The sequence below is a fragment of the Lucilia sericata genome, unplaced genomic scaffold, assembly GCF_015586225.1.
Source record: "Lucilia sericata isolate MDLA Ls3-8-SP2 unplaced genomic scaffold, ASM1558622v1 Contig000650F_arrow, whole genome shotgun sequence".
Lineage (NCBI taxonomy): Eukaryota > Metazoa > Arthropoda > Insecta > Diptera > Calliphoridae > Lucilia > Lucilia sericata.
In genome coordinates this window covers 77,847-95,814 of record NW_023994656.1, presented here as the reverse complement: position 1 = coordinate 95,814, position 17,968 = coordinate 77,847, and the positions used below count along the sequence as shown (strand labels likewise).

The 17,968-nt window shown below is 26.1% G+C and overlaps 1 protein-coding gene across 1 annotated transcript; it reads left to right on the top strand.

Moving 5' to 3' along the window:
* The first annotated feature begins 1,568 nt into the window (after positions 1 to 1,568).
* LOC119607042 (serine/threonine-protein phosphatase PP2A) lies at positions 1,569 to 17,452 on the top strand. The gene is made up of 4 exons (XM_037960772.1): positions 1,569 to 2,404; positions 14,263 to 14,826; positions 14,900 to 15,090; positions 15,864 to 17,452. Exons 1-4 carry the CDS (start codon positions 2,303 to 2,305, stop codon positions 15,934 to 15,936), a joined length of 930 nt encoding a protein of 309 aa, XP_037816700.1. The 5' UTR covers positions 1,569 to 2,302; the 3' UTR covers positions 15,937 to 17,452.
* The last annotated feature ends 516 nt before the right edge of the window (positions 17,453 to 17,968 follow it).

Below are 17,968 nucleotides of genomic sequence, written 5' to 3'. Positions count from 1 at the left end.
TCTAAATAATTGTCCATCCGAAAATTGACCTAGTTCATTAATCCCTAAGTCTAATAAATGTAAAGATGTCATATCTATAAAATATTCCCGTACATTGAGAATATATAATATTTCAGATAGGTTTTCAATTGCATGTTTTGAAGATAGAATGACTTCTTTGTTGATATGTTAACATGATGTTTAATTTTATGATCGTGAGATCTTTCATGTTCATTTTTCTTCAAGGTAGCGAGAAGGTTTCTTTATCAAATATTGTCACATGTGCTTAAGGAGTCACGTTTCAAAAATTTGTTGCGATTGCAAAGGGTGAACTGAGTAAGTGAGCTAAGTTTTCGGGAAAATAATATAAGAAAGTTGGACTTCTTTTATGTTGTTGCGGAATGCGTTATCTGCATAATATATAATTTGAACTCTTTGTTAAAGTACTGTGAATTTGGAACTTAAATTTGAATTTTAAAATACCAACGAATTATTTTACTTCATGGTTTTTGGCTACATATTTACGCGAAACGCTATGGATTTTCTGATGTTAATTTAATAATATGTATTGGTCGACAAAATCAAGTTAAAATCTGTGTATCACATCGGATTGGAATATTTATAAAGAGATGCATAAAGAGTCACCTCTGTTTTGGAAATATATAATTTTGCTTACAATTTGATAAACTTAAATCTGTAATAAGCCTGTCTTTGAATTGAACTTCATACTCCGGAATACCTGTATCCCTAATTTAATTGTAAGGCAGAGTGTTATTTGTCTGAAATAAAAACCATTATTTCAGTACATATACTACATATACAGAAAATAAAAATTACAAATCACGCAGTACTTTACTTTATAAAAGATATACAATAAATTTGTAGGGCCTAGCTTCTTCCTGATAAACAACCGAAAAAATAAAATTCAAAAAGTCACCAAAAAATTTGGGATTATTGCACAAAAATTGGAGATATTTGTACATACATATAAAAGCAGAATATTGTTTATTCATGGTTTTTTTCGTTCGTCTTCGCGGACCCCCTAGGATCTTACTACGGACCACTAGGGGTCCGCGGACCCCCATTTGGGAACCGTTGCTTTATAATATTCAGTTAAATAACATGTCAAAGTTGTCAAAAAAAAATAAAAACAGAAACAAAATCCAATTTAATAAGTGGTTTTGAATGTGTTAGAAATGTTTGGAAAAATTAAAAGATTTGAACTTGTTTTCATAAACGTTAAAAACATATTAGAAAAGAAAACTAATGACTAAACTTTATTTTTCAAAATAAAATTTAAAATTGATTTCTATTATTGAATGAAAAAAAAAATAATAATAAATAAACTCAAAGATAATTGTTATGATTTGAACACAAAATAACACTTAAAAAATAATTATAAAATTAAAAAAATAATAATCAAAAATAAGTTTTTTAAATAAAACTTACAAAATAAAAAATCATTACGTTATTCGATCAAATTTATAAAAATAATCATTATTTTCTGTCCCTGAAAATTATAACAAACTTTTGAAAACTCAGCCAGCTCAGTAAATACAACTTTAAGCCGCTGCCGAAATTTTTAGTGTCAACCGCCGCCTCCGTTAATAACTGTCGTCGCAGGGTTCTGCACGGCATTTTAATTTGTCATCGTATAATAAAAGAATTTAACTTTTTATCAGTCTTCGAAAATAAAACTGCGAAAATTAAATTTAAATTTACTAATACAAATTATTTATATGCATAAATTATATTATTAAACGAAATAAAAACAAGTTAATTGTAATAATAATAAATTAAGAAATAATTTACAAAATAATTCATGTTCAAAACGAAAATTAAAAGAGTAACAACATATAAAGTATTTTTTTCAATAGTTAACAAGTATTAAGCATTTGGCCACAAGTTAAAAAGAGATAAATATACGGCATTAATATAGCATCACTATTTAAATTGCTGTGAAAAGAAAAATAGTGAAGCACTCAGTCAGTCGTTCGTCGTTTTTTCACTCGTTCGTATCGTTTTTTTAAGACATTTATCGTGTTTTTTATTCATTAAACTAATTTTAGACGTTGTTGCTGAAATTTGCATTTTTCTATTTTCTTATCGAAAATTTTGCAAATTTCTTTACAACGCCCATAGATAAAAAGAACGGGATAAAAGAAATAAAATCGAATACAATTAAGAAAAAAACCTAAAACGAACTTATAGTCCCAACTTTTTGTGGATTATATAAATTTTCTTTCGCCCCTCTGTGTTAAAAAAAGCCGTCAAAATTGAATCGACAAAGATTGACGAGACTTTTTCCTCTACTTCAACTGCAATGGAGGATAAAGCAACAACAAAAGATCTGGATCAATGGATTGAACAATTGAATGAATGCAATCAATTGACAGAAGCACAAGTTAGAACTTTGTGCGAAAAGGTATGTATACCCAACAAAAATAAAAGTTTTAACACAAAAAAACAAAATTACAAACAGTGAAAAAGTTTTATTAAAATATTTTATCACATGCAAAAAAAAAAATGTTGGAAAAAAGTGAAGAAATTTTTTGTCGTGAACTTTTTTGCACATATTGAGTGTTTGTGATGGAGTAGAAATATATCGTACTCTTTCTGTTGTGTTATCTTAATATGTGTAAAGGTGATGAGAGCAAGTTAGTGTCATCTTTGTTTTGGTTTGTTTGTTGTTTTTTTAAGCAGCAAGTCAGCCATTTTCCATTAAGACTCTCCCTGTTTTGTAATTTGAAAATACTTGAATGTTTTGGTAATTTCGCATAAGAATAACAGAGAAGACATTATGTGTAAAATTGGAAAAAATATGAAATTATATAGTGTTTGCGTGTGTTTATTTGCTATTTCTCTTGTATTTATTCGTGTTTGTGTGTCGAACTCAGCAAAAATTGCTGGGTTGAGAAATTATTTTTGAAAATTCTCTTTAATAAGAGAAAAGTTGACGAAAGTATGTTAATTTTTATATGATGCGTTCATTTTTATTTAAAAATATAGAATAAAAATCAAAATATAAATAAATAATAAGTTTAATTTATGTTTTTGGAAATTTTTTGTTTAAAAATATTAAAAGCTAAATAATTTTAAAGGTGTATTCAGATATTTCGAGAGTTCTTGCATTGTAGAATATTTGTTTTGCTGTTTTTCTTTAACAACTTGCTAAAAAAAAATGTAAGGTTATGTTTTTTAAGTAGCCATTTTCTGAAAATATGTTCATTTCAAATATTGTGTGTTCTTATAAATGTAAAACAGTTGGCAAATGTAAAAAAACTTCCCTTTCTGTGGTAAATTGCAACAAATGTTGCAATTTCATGAAATTTTTCTTTTCCCCTTTTATACTCTCCATAATTTTTGTCAGACTTTTCTTACAAACAACCTTCAGGTCGTTCAGGTCTGTCTGTCTTTCAATTCTGTTTTAATTAAACTGGTTTAGGTTGTTGTAGTAGATATTAATAATTAAGAATCTCCTTTAGACCGGTTTTAGGTATTTGTGTTTGTATGTACTATCCAGACTTTTTAAACATTCTTTTGGCCGTTACTGCTGCATCTTTTGACAAAAGTGCCATCAGCCTTTTTTGTGTGTTTTTTTATATTTTTTACATACACATACACCTAGGAACTTTTGTAGTATGTAGTTTCCAAAAAAAACCTGTTTATACAATATTTCAGGTAGATATAAAATGTTTAAATAAATTTGCGAAAGTATCTCATCATTGTTCATACTTTAGGTTGAAACATTTTGAAGTTAAGGTTAAAATGGTTATCCTAAAAAGGTTCTTGCATTAGTCATTTTTATACCCTACACCACTATAATGGAGTACTCTCCCATTATAAGATACCGATCGATTTAGAATCACTTTCTAAAGTCGATTAAGACATGTCTGTCCCAAGATTTTATTTTTCATTTGTAATAAAAGTTAAATTTCAAAACATGTAGGTATATTTTCGTTTCCATATAATTCGTTTAATAAGACTGAGTACGATTGAATGATCAGATTATTGAATAAATTTGTAATCCATAAAACTTATTTGTAGAAAATTTAATCTCTAGGTTTCCTCCTGGCTCTAATTCGTTAAAATTGGGTTTTAAAGTTGGATGAAATGCAAACCTAAGGCTGACTTAATAACTCTATTGTTTAAGGTAAAATCAAGAGTCATTAAATTTCTATTACAACAAAGGGAATTATGCATCCAGATTAACAACGCATTTCCTTTAAAACCAAACTAAATTATATATGAAAATACAATTTTAATTATCTTGTGTTTTTTTTTTTTAACAATTCACTGAAGGGTTTTGTTTTGGTAATTTGACATTTAAATCATTAATGAAAACAATTGCGAAATATATTTTTTAAATAAGTTTTAACAAATGCCTAAAATATATTACATATAATTTTGTAAAATAACACAAAACAACAAATTTAAATAATGAACAGGAAAACGGAAATGTATTTCAATACAACCAGAAATACCGAAAATCGAAAATGAATGAAAAAAGTAAAATTTGAATATGTATGTTTTTGTAAGCAAAGAAAAACTGAAAACAATTTTCTAAATATAAATACCAACATTAAAATGTATCAAAATAAATATATTTTAAACTTTTGCACTGTTGTTTTGCTGACGTACATACATATTTATTTAAAATATATACAAATATATACAGATATGCCTATTCTTTCATATACAAAATTTGTCTATATCACTGCTGTTCTGTATATTTATTTCTATATAAATCAAAACAGACAACATGAATGGCTAAATATTCACTAGTAGAGATAATAAAGTGAGGTCCTAATTTTGTTATACTTTTTAGAAGAAATAAACATTTAACTAAATTTAGATTGAACAGAACAAACATTATTTTTTAATTGTTAAAATATTTGATTGAAAAACAGGAATGAGCACATAGAGAATTTTAGAACAAAATCTGTATGTAATATAAATAATTACTTGTATATATTTTTTTGTTATTTAAAACAGCCTATGTATGCATGAGTCAGTCATTTTATGTAGATGTTTTATTTTTTACCCATTTTTATTTAATATTTATCTGGCACCATCATATATTGAGGCTGCTGTTGTGATGTCTGCTTAAAAAAAAAGGGGAGATATTCTTTTTAGATATTTTACTTTTTCTTTTCTTCCTCAAGTATATTTAACAGAAGGTCTTACTTTTTTTGTTTACTCTTTATTTTTCGATTTTGTAAACAAAAAATATTGTCGAATTTATTGAATAATTTTAAAGATTTTCCTTAGATTTTTGTTTTCAAGTTTAAATTTATAAATTCTAATACTATCAGTGTAAAATACACTACACTTTGTCAGTTTAATATTAGTTTTAGAGTTTATAATATTGATAAACTGTTTTGGCATAAAATAGTTGGAAAAAAGAGCATACAACTAATTTTAAACTGAAGAGATAAAATAACTTGCTTACACTCAAGCGGAAACTAGCGGTCTAAATATAAAACAACTAAACATGAACATAGTCCATTTTAAGAGTTTTTTCATTATTAAAACCATTTATTAATTAACATAATGTAGGAGTATTTGTTGTTATATTTCATTATTTATTATAACAAATTTGCAATAATTTCGATGGAATAACTAACAATCGTTACGTTGTAAATTAACAAAAAAAAATTTAAATATTTCATTTTGTATTATTTACCAATTTTGTTTTTATTTTATTTTTCATAATTTTAAAAGTTTAATGTTTTGATGACTTGTGCAAATTTGTTAAAGAATTGTTTTATGAAGATGTTTTGTATTATTAATGCTGTGTTTATTGTTTTTTATTTGTTTTTGTTATGTCTACTATCACATTATTTTTGTTTTTTATTTTATTATTTTATCTTTTGTGTGCCCTGTTTTTATTTCATTTTTATTTTATTCTTCTTTATCAATTTATCATTAAGGCGACAGTCATACTTGAGTGTGTATCAATTTTTATACAATTGACACCGTTAAGTTGGTGTCGAGAATTATAAATATTTTAGCAAAATACTTGCTGAAACAGAAGAGAGCTAATCAGACATAAGTTTTATTTGTAGTCTAATTTTGTTATGTATGTATTGTAAAATTTATTTATTATTATGTAATTGTTTTTATGTTATTTCCAAAACATAAGTTGAAAATTATTTAAAACAAATTTTTATTAAGTCAAATGAAATCTACCATTGATAAATGGATAAATATTTCAAAATTATTTTCAATTTCATAAACACACTCTAAACTTTTGCTAAATTTCAAAATTTAATTTTTGACTATAAATAAAAATTAAACAATTTTTTGGGAATCAATCAAAATTTTATAAAATTTTAGCAAAAATTCAAAATTTCATTAAAGATTTTGTTTGTGAGATTGTTGTTATTGGAAGAGCAAAGTAATTTTTATTTCGGGGATTCCTCAATACGGAATCCAATCTAAAAATTGCGCTACTGGATTAAGTCCAGTTGGACGAAATATGATGCCGCTACCGACATCAGATTTGCCAGATCTACCATTGTTACGCACATTTTTGGGCGCTCTCCTCGTTCTTCCTGACATTCCTCAGAGAAAATATAGAATCACCCAGAATTAAAAAAGACTTAGGAAACAAAAAATGAATAGGTATGAAAAAATTTCTAAAAATACTTCAGAATAAGAAGTAGATGTGTAAAAAATGTGAACAGTATATAGATGTTTTCATTCTCAATTATTTTGCTATTTTAAACAAAAAGGCAATTTAAAACTTTATAAATGCGTCATATAAAGTTTACAAAACAATTCAAGTGTTTCTTACAATTTCAACCAACTAAAATCAAATTACAAACTTTTGTCTAAAAATTTTATCAAAGGAAACTAATTAAAATGACTAACTCGTTGTTTAGAAATTTCTGTTTTCAAAAACAAATTAAATTTTTCATTAATTTAAACTTTTTGAATATAAAACCCGCATTAAAATAATCTAAACCATAGTGCAATGTAAAAAATATATATAAAAGTACAAACTAATTCTAAATGACCTTGCTTGCATTATGTAAAAAAAAGAGATACAGACAATAAATAAAATAAACAAAACAAATTTCAAGTGAAAATATAAAAATTTAAGTGTTTTTAGATTAAATAATAAAAAAGTAAACACAAACTAAATTTGTTTTTACAATACCTAGCAGATAAAGGTTTTTATTGCAATCGCTTTTCTTTCATTCCTTAGATTACTTTTTAATAGATATTAAATGAAATAGGAGAGTATTCTAGAAATGTTGCCATAAATTTCGTATTGAAAATTGAATTGAACAGCTAAATTTGTAAATTGTTTATCTATTAAGTGCTAATTACATTGACAACTCTGTTTTGTATATAAATTTTAATAAATGTACATAACTAATTATTATTGTTGTAGTTTATTAAATAAATACTACTTTCTGTCCCCGTATTTTTTTTACCACATTAAACAAGGTTTAAATAAATCTAGTTAATTACATATTTAAAAGTAAATACAAAATTTTACACTCGCCCACAAGGACTAGGGAAGTTAACCTTGAAATCGTTTGGTTTAGCTGTTAAATATTAAAAGAATTTGCAAAACCAAAGTTTTTTTTCTTAAGTCTACAGCAATCACTTCTATTTTAAGAGACACACCTGAAAAACAAAACATAAACACTTCCTACGCTGAATTGAAATCAATTTTATTTTCATTTTCACTTTGGCACTAGAAATACTTAATAATGAAAATTTTGTATGGAAGTTTATCCCTAATGAGTTCAAACAAAACTTTCTTTCTTTCAATTATTTAGTTTGTAGTTTCAAACTAAATGAAACTTAAAATTGATGACTCATTCTAGATTCTTGATATAGAAGTATTATTGTTGTCACAGTCGTATTTTCGTTTATAACTACATGGACTATGTATTGAAATTGAAAATAATATAATTTAAGGAAAGACCTTTGCTGCTTATTAATGCCTTTTAAACACGAATGTGTATAAAAACTTTTTCATTTTATTTTCTTAACAGAAACAATTTAAAAACATAAATATTTTTGTTGTTTTTTCTTCCTGCGTATACATATTTGCTAAAAAAAGTTTTTTTTTGTTTATCTTTTTGTTGTGAGTTGAGTCTGTTGTCTTATGAATTTATATTTATATTTTCCTCATATGTGGGTTGGATTTTTGCGTAGTAAATAAAGAATTTATGAATGAAACTCAACAAACGTAAGCTGGAATAACAGTAAGAAACGGACAAATGAATGAATGTTTTACATACGTTAAAGCCAACGTTAACAATTATAAAACAAAAAATTCTGTATTGAAAAGTATTACGTATTATACAATATTTAAATTCAAGACTACAACTTTCCTTTTGGGTATGATGATATTGTTATACATTTGGGGTAGACCAGACCATACGGCGTTATAGTTGTACTAGTTTTATAGGTTTGGTCTATGGTGCCATTTGAAATTTTCAAGGTTTCATTATTAATTCGTCATAATTTTCTTTTGTTTATATTATTTACTTGGTTAGTTAGTATACATACATATGTACATGTTTGCAGGGCTTTCTAGCTTTTCGTTTTTATTCTATTACTTAGGTAGTTCTCTTTGAAATATATTGTTTTTATTTAATTAAATGACTCACGTTTATTACGTATGTACAGCGCTGAGTTTTATTTTATTTTTTATTTCATTCATTTGTTTTGTTAATATTGATAAATTTGTTTTAGCCAATTTAAAAAAGAAGTTTGTTGTGAAGTTTTGTTTATTTCTTTAAATCGTTTTTAAATTCCTTTTTTTGTTTGATAACAAAATATTTTACAAAAAATTGGAATTATTTTTATTACTATATTGAAATCATATTCGTAAGAATGACTCATTGAGGTTTTAAGTTATTGAGAAATATCCAAGTCCCCTTTGTAAAGAAAATTTAAAAAAAATTTGTTTCAAAATATGTCTGAAAAGAATTTTGAGTACCAATAATAGTGGCTGTTAGATTATTGTTTTTCTGGAAATAATTATCGATTTTTTTTATCGATTATATTGCATCACATTCTCAATTTATTATTTATACTTATTTATAAAAAGTTGTTTGTTTTTATTTTCGAAAACAATAAAAACATTTTGAAGAAGAGTGATTGCATATTTTTTAATATTATAGTGTATGTAAACAATAAAGCTTTTAATATAAATTGCTAATAATTCTATGGAAATAACACATTTTATTTGTATTTCTTAAAATTTCCAGCAAAACAAAAATTTTGTTCTAAAGAACGCTAAATTTTTCCTTCATCGAGAAAGCTTTAAGGCAGTTTTAAAAATCTTAACCTTTTTCACCAAAAAAGTAAGCTTTAAGGCAGTTTTAAAAATCTTAACCTTTTTCACCAAAAAAGTATGGTCCATAAAAACTTTATAAGCTTTTGTGATTGAAAATTGCTCGGTATAAACTTTATAAGCTTTTGTGATTGAGAATTTGAGGAGATTCTAGAAAACATATCTCCTATAAAAAGCTTTCTAAAAGAACAATTTTTGTAAAAAACGTTAAGAATTTGTTCAATGAAAAAGCTCGAAAGATAAAAAAATTCATAAAAAAGCTCTTTGGTACTTTACATTTTTTTTTTACAAAAAAAGCTTTTTTTTTAAGATCAAAAACTTTTTATAAAAGCTTTAAGCTTTAAGAACAACAAGGAAAAGCTCTTTTAAAAAAGTTTTATCTAAATACATACCTTAAAAGCTTTTTTAAAAAAGCGTAATTGCTTTTAATAGTAGCTTAAAATCTTTTTAAACATTATTTTGAAAGCTGTTCGCTAAAAAGCATTTTTTACAAAACCATTTCACATAAATATTTTACATTTATAATATTACCAAAAATTAAAAAAATTTAAAAATAAGTTATTTTTATAAAAGAATTAAATATTTTCTTAATCCAATTCTTTCTTGCATAATAAAAATATGAATGAATTTTTATATATAAAAATAAATTAATATAAATGTATTTTATTATATCACCGAACATCATCAGAAATTGCGTCAGAAATGTATTCTTATTTTCTTTTTAATTCTCAAGTGCAAATTAACTTTTTTTCTGCTTTCTTGATAAAATAATACTCTTTTTGCTCTTATAATGACTTTTTAATTTGGCAATTGTACGTAAGCAATTAATATCAAATTATATATTAAAAATTTTCTTTTTTACAAATTGAAAATATTTAGAAATATTTTTATCACAAGATCTCATCATAATTTCGTATAAATAATTTTGTTTTTGAAGTTCAATAACCTCTGCTAAACATATTAACAAAAAAACGACGACATCGCTGTCTACCTTCACTCTTACTACATAATAAAAATAATATACAAGGAAAAAACTACTAGATAGACCATGAGAATAAATAAATAAATCGTGAGTTATAAACACACCAAAAAAAAAATGACACAACTTTTTTTGACTAGTGTTACAGAGTAAAATAAAAATTTACATTTACAAGTCTTGTGCTTGCTTGACTGCATACATTGATCACGTGAGTCTCCAAAAAAATGAAATAAACAGTTAACGGCTTAAGCTATAGAAATACTTAAGTAATTCAACACAAATTTTAAGTGTTTAACTGGCGTTTAAATTTTAAGGCCAATACTGTAGTTGGGTCTTCAAAATACAACATGTTTGTATTTTTTCCGTAAACCCATTAAAACAGAAATTTAAAATGCATGTGTACATACAACTACAACTTTAGCCAAAATCTATGACTTAAACATGACATGAAATCCACAATCAATCGATTTCCGTTGTAATTGTCTTGGAAGAGCTTGATGTCTGGCAGGAGGAAAAAGAGTTTACTTTCTTGAATTGTAAATTATTTAAACATTATTTATTAGTTATTTATTATGACTATTTATTATGTATGTATATTATTTATATTAATATTTCTCTTTAAGTTTATTGCTGTCACAAAACTTTCTTCAAGCAAAATAATTTGATTGCATGTTTAGTAAATTATTATAGAAAAAGAAAGCACAACCATCGACAGACAACAACATCCAAAAGATATTATCAAATGGCTGTTGTTGTAATTTTCATGTTCACCAACCAACAACCATCATTATAATTACATTAAAGATTTGTTTTGTTTACAATGCAAAAAATTTTTTAAATAATAAAGGTGTGAGTGTATGTTTCATGTCAGAATTTTGTTTCTTTTGGCGAAAGTGCAAAATTTTTGTTTTAAGATAATACACTGTGGAATTCTTAAATGAAAATTACTTGAAATGAATGAACATTTGGACAATTTTTGTGCAATCGACTATAGACTAGTTTATAGTCAAGTCTATAAACTAGTCTAGTCTATAGTCTAGTCTATAGTCTAGTCTATAGTCTAGTCTATAGTCTAGTCTATAGTCTAGTCTATAGTCTAGTCTATAGTCTAGTCTATTGTCTAGTCTAGTCTAGTCTATAGTCTAGTCTATAGTCTAGTCTATAGTCTAGTCTATAGTCTAGTCTATAGTCTAGTCTATAGTCTAGTCTATAGTCTAGTCTATAGTCTAGTCTATAGTCTAGTCTATAGTCTAGTCTATAGTCTAGTCTATAGTCTAGTCTATAGTCTAGTCTATAGTCTAGTCTATAGTCTAGTCTATAGTCTAGTCTATAGTCTAGTCTATAGTCTAGTCTATAGTCTAGTCTATAGTCTAGTCTATAGTCTAGTCTATAGTCTAGTCTATAGTCTAGTCTATAGTCTAGTCTATAGTCTAGTCTATAGTCTAGTCTATAGTCTAGTCTATAGTCTAGTCTATAGTCTAGTCTATAGTCTAGTCTATAGTCTAGTCTATAGTCTAGTCTATAGTCTAGTCTATAGTCTAGTCTATAGTCTAGTCTATAGTCTAGTCTATAGTCTAGTCTATAGTCTAGTCTATAGTCTAGTCTATAGTCTAGTCTATAGTCTAGTCTATAGTCTAGTCTATAGTCTAGTCTATAGTCTAGTCTATAGTCTAGTCTATAGTCTAGTCTATAGTCTAGTCTATAGTCTAGTCTATAGTCTAGTCTATAGTCTAGTCTATAGTCTAGTCTATAGTCTAGTCTATAGTCTAGTCTATAGTCTAGTCTATAGTCTAGTCTATAGTCTAGTCTATAGTCTAGTCTATAGTCTAGTCTATAGTCTAGTCTATAGTCTAGTCTATAGTCTAGTCTATAGTCTAGTCTATAGTCTAGTCTATAGTCGTCTATAGTCTAGTCTATAGTCTAGTCTATAGTAGTCTATATAGTCTAGTCTATAGTCTAGTCTATAGTCTGGTCTATAGTCTAGTCTATAGTCTAGTCTATAGTCTAGTCTATAGTCTAGTCTATAGTCTAGTCTATAGTCTGGTCTATAGTCTAGTCTATAGTCTAGTCTAGTCTGGTCTATAGTCTAGTCTATAGTCTAGTCTATAGTCTAGTCTATAATCTAGTCTATAGTCTAGTCTTATTTTATCATTGCGATGTTTTAAACTAAAAATTAAATAATTTTATTCAATTTACTAAAACGATATGCAAGCTTAGCAAAAAACCATCAATCAGTAATCTTGCAATGATATTCACATTCTACAAATAAATAAAACACCATATCAAATATAAACAAAGAAAGACAAACAATTTATTTATTTATCATTAAACAATTTTTTTAATTTCGAATAATAACAATTTCCCTTGTAATAAAATATCACCAGAGACACAAGATTGTGCAATCGCAAAAATTGCATTTTTTTAAACAATTTCCTTGATCAAAGTCTTCAAAATGCCGAATTCATTTGCACATTATCATGAAACGACTAAGTAAATAGTAGTATCAATGAAGAAAATAAAATAAAAAAAAAACTATTTTTAAACAATGCTACTCACAACCAATTAACTCAATGACCTAAAACCATTTAAATGTAAATAAATCGATTAAACTTAATCTAACCCTTAAACTTGTTCCCCCAAAACCCACTCTATCTCTTTCTCCCTGCGAATTCCGAAACAGAGAGAAATTGAAAAAGATAACAGAAAATAAAATGATAAACGCCACTGCCTTGATAGTGATAGATAGTACCGCACTAAAGCTGACATGAAAATTAGTGGCGTGTCTCTGTGTGTATGTTCGTGTAATGACTGATATTTATTTTTAAATTTATCACAATTAAAAATAAATCATTTGTTGGTCCACAATTATTACACTAGTGTAACACACAAACATAAAGAAAAAAAATAAAAGGGACACATTTAAATGTAAATAAAACAAAAAAATTGGCAATACTCTTTGACGACGTAAATGTCTATCGTACAAACTCAAAACTTTAGAGTCTAAATAACTTAAAGGTAGAGAGAGGATAGAAGAGACAAAATGTGTTTTGAGCTGCCAAAAGAGATGAGATGAAAGACAATAAAATTAGATAAATGATAGAGGCGACAAAAAATCATCAGGGCCGTTCATTGTTCACAATCATTAAAACAACAATCCAACAACAAATATAAATTTAATTTAATTTTAAAAAATATATGTATAACAAATACACAAATAAAATTATCATAAAGAAGAAGTAGCATCACAGACAGTCGAGACGTTAGTTATGGTGAATGGTGTAATTTAAACAAACAAAAATTGCAATGTTGATGTTGATGATGATGTTGTATTAATGATGACACAATAAAAGTCTTCCGTAACTATTTGCCAAAAAATTGTATATTTTTCTTTTATTTTGTTTGTATTTCCCACCTAATGAAGAAAGATTTTAATAAAAATGCATTTTTGAATAAAAGACAAACGAAAAATATGTTAATTAAAGATTTTATGAATTTAAGAGATTTATGATGCAGTAATGTTTAGAAATGGTTGGAAAAAATATTTTTTTTTCATTTGATATTTAATTAAAAAAGTTCAAAATTTGTGTAACAGTTTTCCTAATTTTGAAACTTTTTCAAAATTTTGAGAAATTATATTTATATATTATATTGGTCCATATTTCCAAATTTCATAATTTCGACATTTTTGAAATTTTGCAGATTTGTAAAATTACAAGCATTTTAATGGCAAAAGAAAAACAAGATTTTGTCAAACAAATATTTATAATATTGCTCTATAACAATTCAATATTACTCAGCGTTTTTATAAACTAATAATAAAATTACAGTTTATAAATAAAATCATTATTAAAACACGTGTTTGTAATCTTTTTAATGTAATAATATAGATTTTCATATTAGTTATTAGAACTTTTGTACTTGTAATAGTTTAAAATAATTAATTTATAATAATCGAGCTTTAATTATCTTTTCGTTTTAGGCCAAGGAAATTCTTTCCAAGGAATCAAATGTTCAAGAAGTTAAATGTCCTGTTACAGTATGTGGCGATGTACATGGTCAATTCCACGATCTTATGGAACTATTCCGGATAGGTGGCAAATCTCCCGACACAAATTACTTGTTCATGGGTGATTATGTCGATCGTGGTTACTATTCGGTGGAGACTGTTACACTATTGGTGGCGTTAAAAGTACGCTATCGCGAAAGAATTACCATATTGCGTGGCAATCACGAATCGCGACAGATTACACAGGTCTACGGTTTTTACGATGAATGTCTGCGCAAATATGGTAATGCAAATGTTTGGAAATATTTCACCGACTTGTTTGACTATTTACCGTTGACTGCTTTGGTCGATGGCCAAATCTTCTGTTTGCATGGTGGTCTAAGTCCATCGATTGATAGTTTGGATCACATCCGCGCGCTGGATCGCTTACAAGAGGTGCCGCATGAGGGACCCATGTGCGATTTACTCTGGTCTGATCCCGATGATAGGGGTGGCTGGGGTATTTCACCACGTGGTGCTGGTTACACCTTTGGTCAAGTAAGTTTAAATATGGTATATAAGTTATTATGTGCTTTAGTGCTAATATTTTATTCTTTATTTTTTCCCGCAGGATATTTCAGAAACATTTAACAATACAAATGGTTTAACATTGGTGTCACGTGCCCATCAATTGGTTATGGAGGGCTATAATTGGTGTCATGATCGTAATGTTGTCACAATTTTCTCAGCGCCAAATTATTGTTATCGTTGTGGTAATCAAGCGGCTCTTATGGAATTAGACGATTCACTCAAATTTTCATTGTAAGTGTTTAAAATTTAAAAAAATATCGTTTCATATCAAATTTTTCGATTTCTATTTTAAAATCGTCCTTTTTATTAGAAAATCATTTACATTTCTTAAATTCTAAATCCTGCACGTTTTTAAATGTTTGAAAACAAAGTTCAATTTTAATTTAAAATTTCTAAAAAATACTGTTTTAATTTTGTTTTTACGTTGTGAAATATTATAACGTCAAGTTTTTTTTTGTTATTTTTATTATTATATTGTTAGTTATTTATCTAATCTGTTTATATGTTTATAATTTCGTTATTTCTCACAAATATTTATTTATCAATTTGTTTATAGCGTGTGCATTTTCAAATTATTTCATTAAGCAGAGGTGTAATACTTTTAAGTTTTCTTTTATAATAAACTAGATAACAAATTACGTAAATTGCACTTAAAGGCTAAATAATTTAAATTATTTATCTGTATTTTAAAAAATATTTATAGAATTGGAAAATATTATATATGAAGTTGATTTTAAGAACATTTTATTTAATGCTATTTTTATGTCGAAATGATTCGAATAATTTTTGAAAGTTTTTAGAATATAAAAATTTTTTAACTTTTTTGAAAATTTAAAATTAATTTTTTAGAAAATTTCGATCGAAATAGATTTTTTTTGAATTTTTGAAAATGCTACGAATTTGCTGATTTTTTTATAAAAATTTCAAAATGTGTACTAAAAGGACAAGAAATTCATTTCATTTTACAAATTATAACTAATTCTCTATCATTCTCTCTTTTCCAGCCTACAATTCGACCCAGCACCCAGACGTGGAGAACCACATGTTACACGAAGAACACCAGATTATTTCCTTTAAGAGAAATTATCGACAAGATAACATTACAAGAACATTTACATTTATTACTATATAAAATACTAATGATAATAATACAACAACAAAAATCATAAAGGGAAAAAATCCAAATTTATAAAAAACCAGTAAACAACAACAACAACCAACAATCAGGAACAACATCGTCGTCACATCATCATCAGCAGCATCAACACCGTCGTTCGTCGTCGTCATCATCATCAGTAAACACCAAACAACAACAATAAATTACAAGGAAAATATAAACAATGGTAGAAAGATGTATGGATGTGGTATTTGATGATGAAAGGTGAGATAGAGTTGGAGAATGAAAGTAAAATATGAAAAACCTAAATAAAAACAGCGTTAAGATAAAAAAATTAAAACTAAAGAAAACAAAATAATTTATATACAATTAGTTACAACAAAGCTGTAATTTAGAAAAAAAAAGAAAACAAAAAAATGAAAAAACCATACTTCTAATAAAAATAGAGAAAAATTTAAATTAAAAACAAAAGCAAGTAATAATTTTAAAGAAAAGAAACTTAAAATAAGCCCCGTACATTTCGTTTTTTTTTAAATACACACATCTAACCCCTCCTACCCCCTCAGAAATACGATCATAAGAAAAGGATTAAGAGGCGGCCGCTTATTAAACAAATTGATAAGAAGCCCCAGGCATGCAAAGGAAAAGTAAGGAAGTAAAGAAGAAGGACTACAAACATTTGACAAGTCAGATGGAGAGCGAGAGTAAAAGAAGAAGAAGGAGCCTCTAAAGCATTTTTTCTAATTAAAAGGCTCAACTATAAAAATTTACAAAACAATACAACACAAAAAAAAACAGTTAATTAAAAGAAAATAAAATAAAACATTATTTAAAATTAAGAAAATATTAAATAAAAAGTTGAAAAAAAATCATAAAAAATAAAATTGCTAAAAAATAGTTTATAATTAATTAAAAAAAAGTACTAAGAAAGGCGAAAGCGAGGCATAAGTAAACACTATTTAAAATTCCTCTATACAACCAATAATAACCTTTCTTGAATAAATTTAACTATTTAAGGAAGAGCACGTGCAGAATTCTCCTACCAACAAATTCTTTCATTCATTCAAAACATTCTCATGCAAACGAAACACTCAATCATCAACACACACACACTCATATACTTAAAACAATTTAATAATAAAATGTAATAATTTGGAAAAAATTGCAAAAAAACCAACTTAAAAAAAAACAATATTTAGTATGATATAAAATAAATTTAAATAATCAAAGTACACTAGGCCACAAAAGTCTACAAATGATTATGATGATGTCGTTTTATTAATAAACTTATTGTATTATTTTTTATATTCATAACAAATTTACCTTTAATTAATTGTAAAAAAAAAATATATAATTTAGTTTTTATCGTTTTATTTAAAAATTAAAATTTACAAAAGTTTCTATTAGAAAAAATTAACACAATTTATTTATAGTTTTCTTTTGTTTTTTATGGGGTTTTTGAACAAAATAAGAAAATTTATTTAAATATTAAGAACCTAGAGAGGTTACTCTTTTAAAACTTTGCTGGCAGACAAATTCAAACTTCCTCTTGGTTAAACAAAGAGATATTTTTAAATTCTATTTAAAAATCTAAACGTTTCATTTTCGTTTAGAATTACTCAACAGTCCGCTGAGATTAAGTTTCAAGTTTTAAGCTTGTAGGTTTGAATTTTATTTTAAAATATAAAAAACAGCATTCTTTACCTTTTTTTTAATAAAACGCTCTTTGATTTTGACAGTAGATCTCATTTTTTGTTCGTTCAAGTTAATAATTTGAAGTTATATTAAGTAACAATTCCGTATTTTTTTATTTTTTATGGTTATTTAGCTCTTTTTTTAATTGATTCTCTTGCATGGCTTAAGATTTGTCACAAAAAGGCAAATTTCATTCAACATTCTCAAGCTTAAAGTTGAATTTTAAACACTCGTAAACTTGTTTTGAACCAAAACTTCAATATTACAACAAAAAGTTTAAACATTTAAATAAAAACC

Bases quoted from the DNA above. Each gene is read 5' to 3' on its own strand.
- LOC119607042 (XM_037960772.1), top strand. From the start codon at position 2,303: ATGGAGGATAAAGCAACAACAAAAGATCTGGATCAATGGATTGAACAA. The intron at 14,827-14,899 runs GTAAGTTTAAAT...TTTTTCCCGCAG, and splicing joins CTGGTTACACCTTTGGTCAA to GATATTTCAGAAACATTTAA. The intron at 15,091-15,863 runs GTAAGTGTTTAA...TCTCTTTTCCAG, and splicing joins GATTCACTCAAATTTTCATT to CCTACAATTCGACCCAGCAC.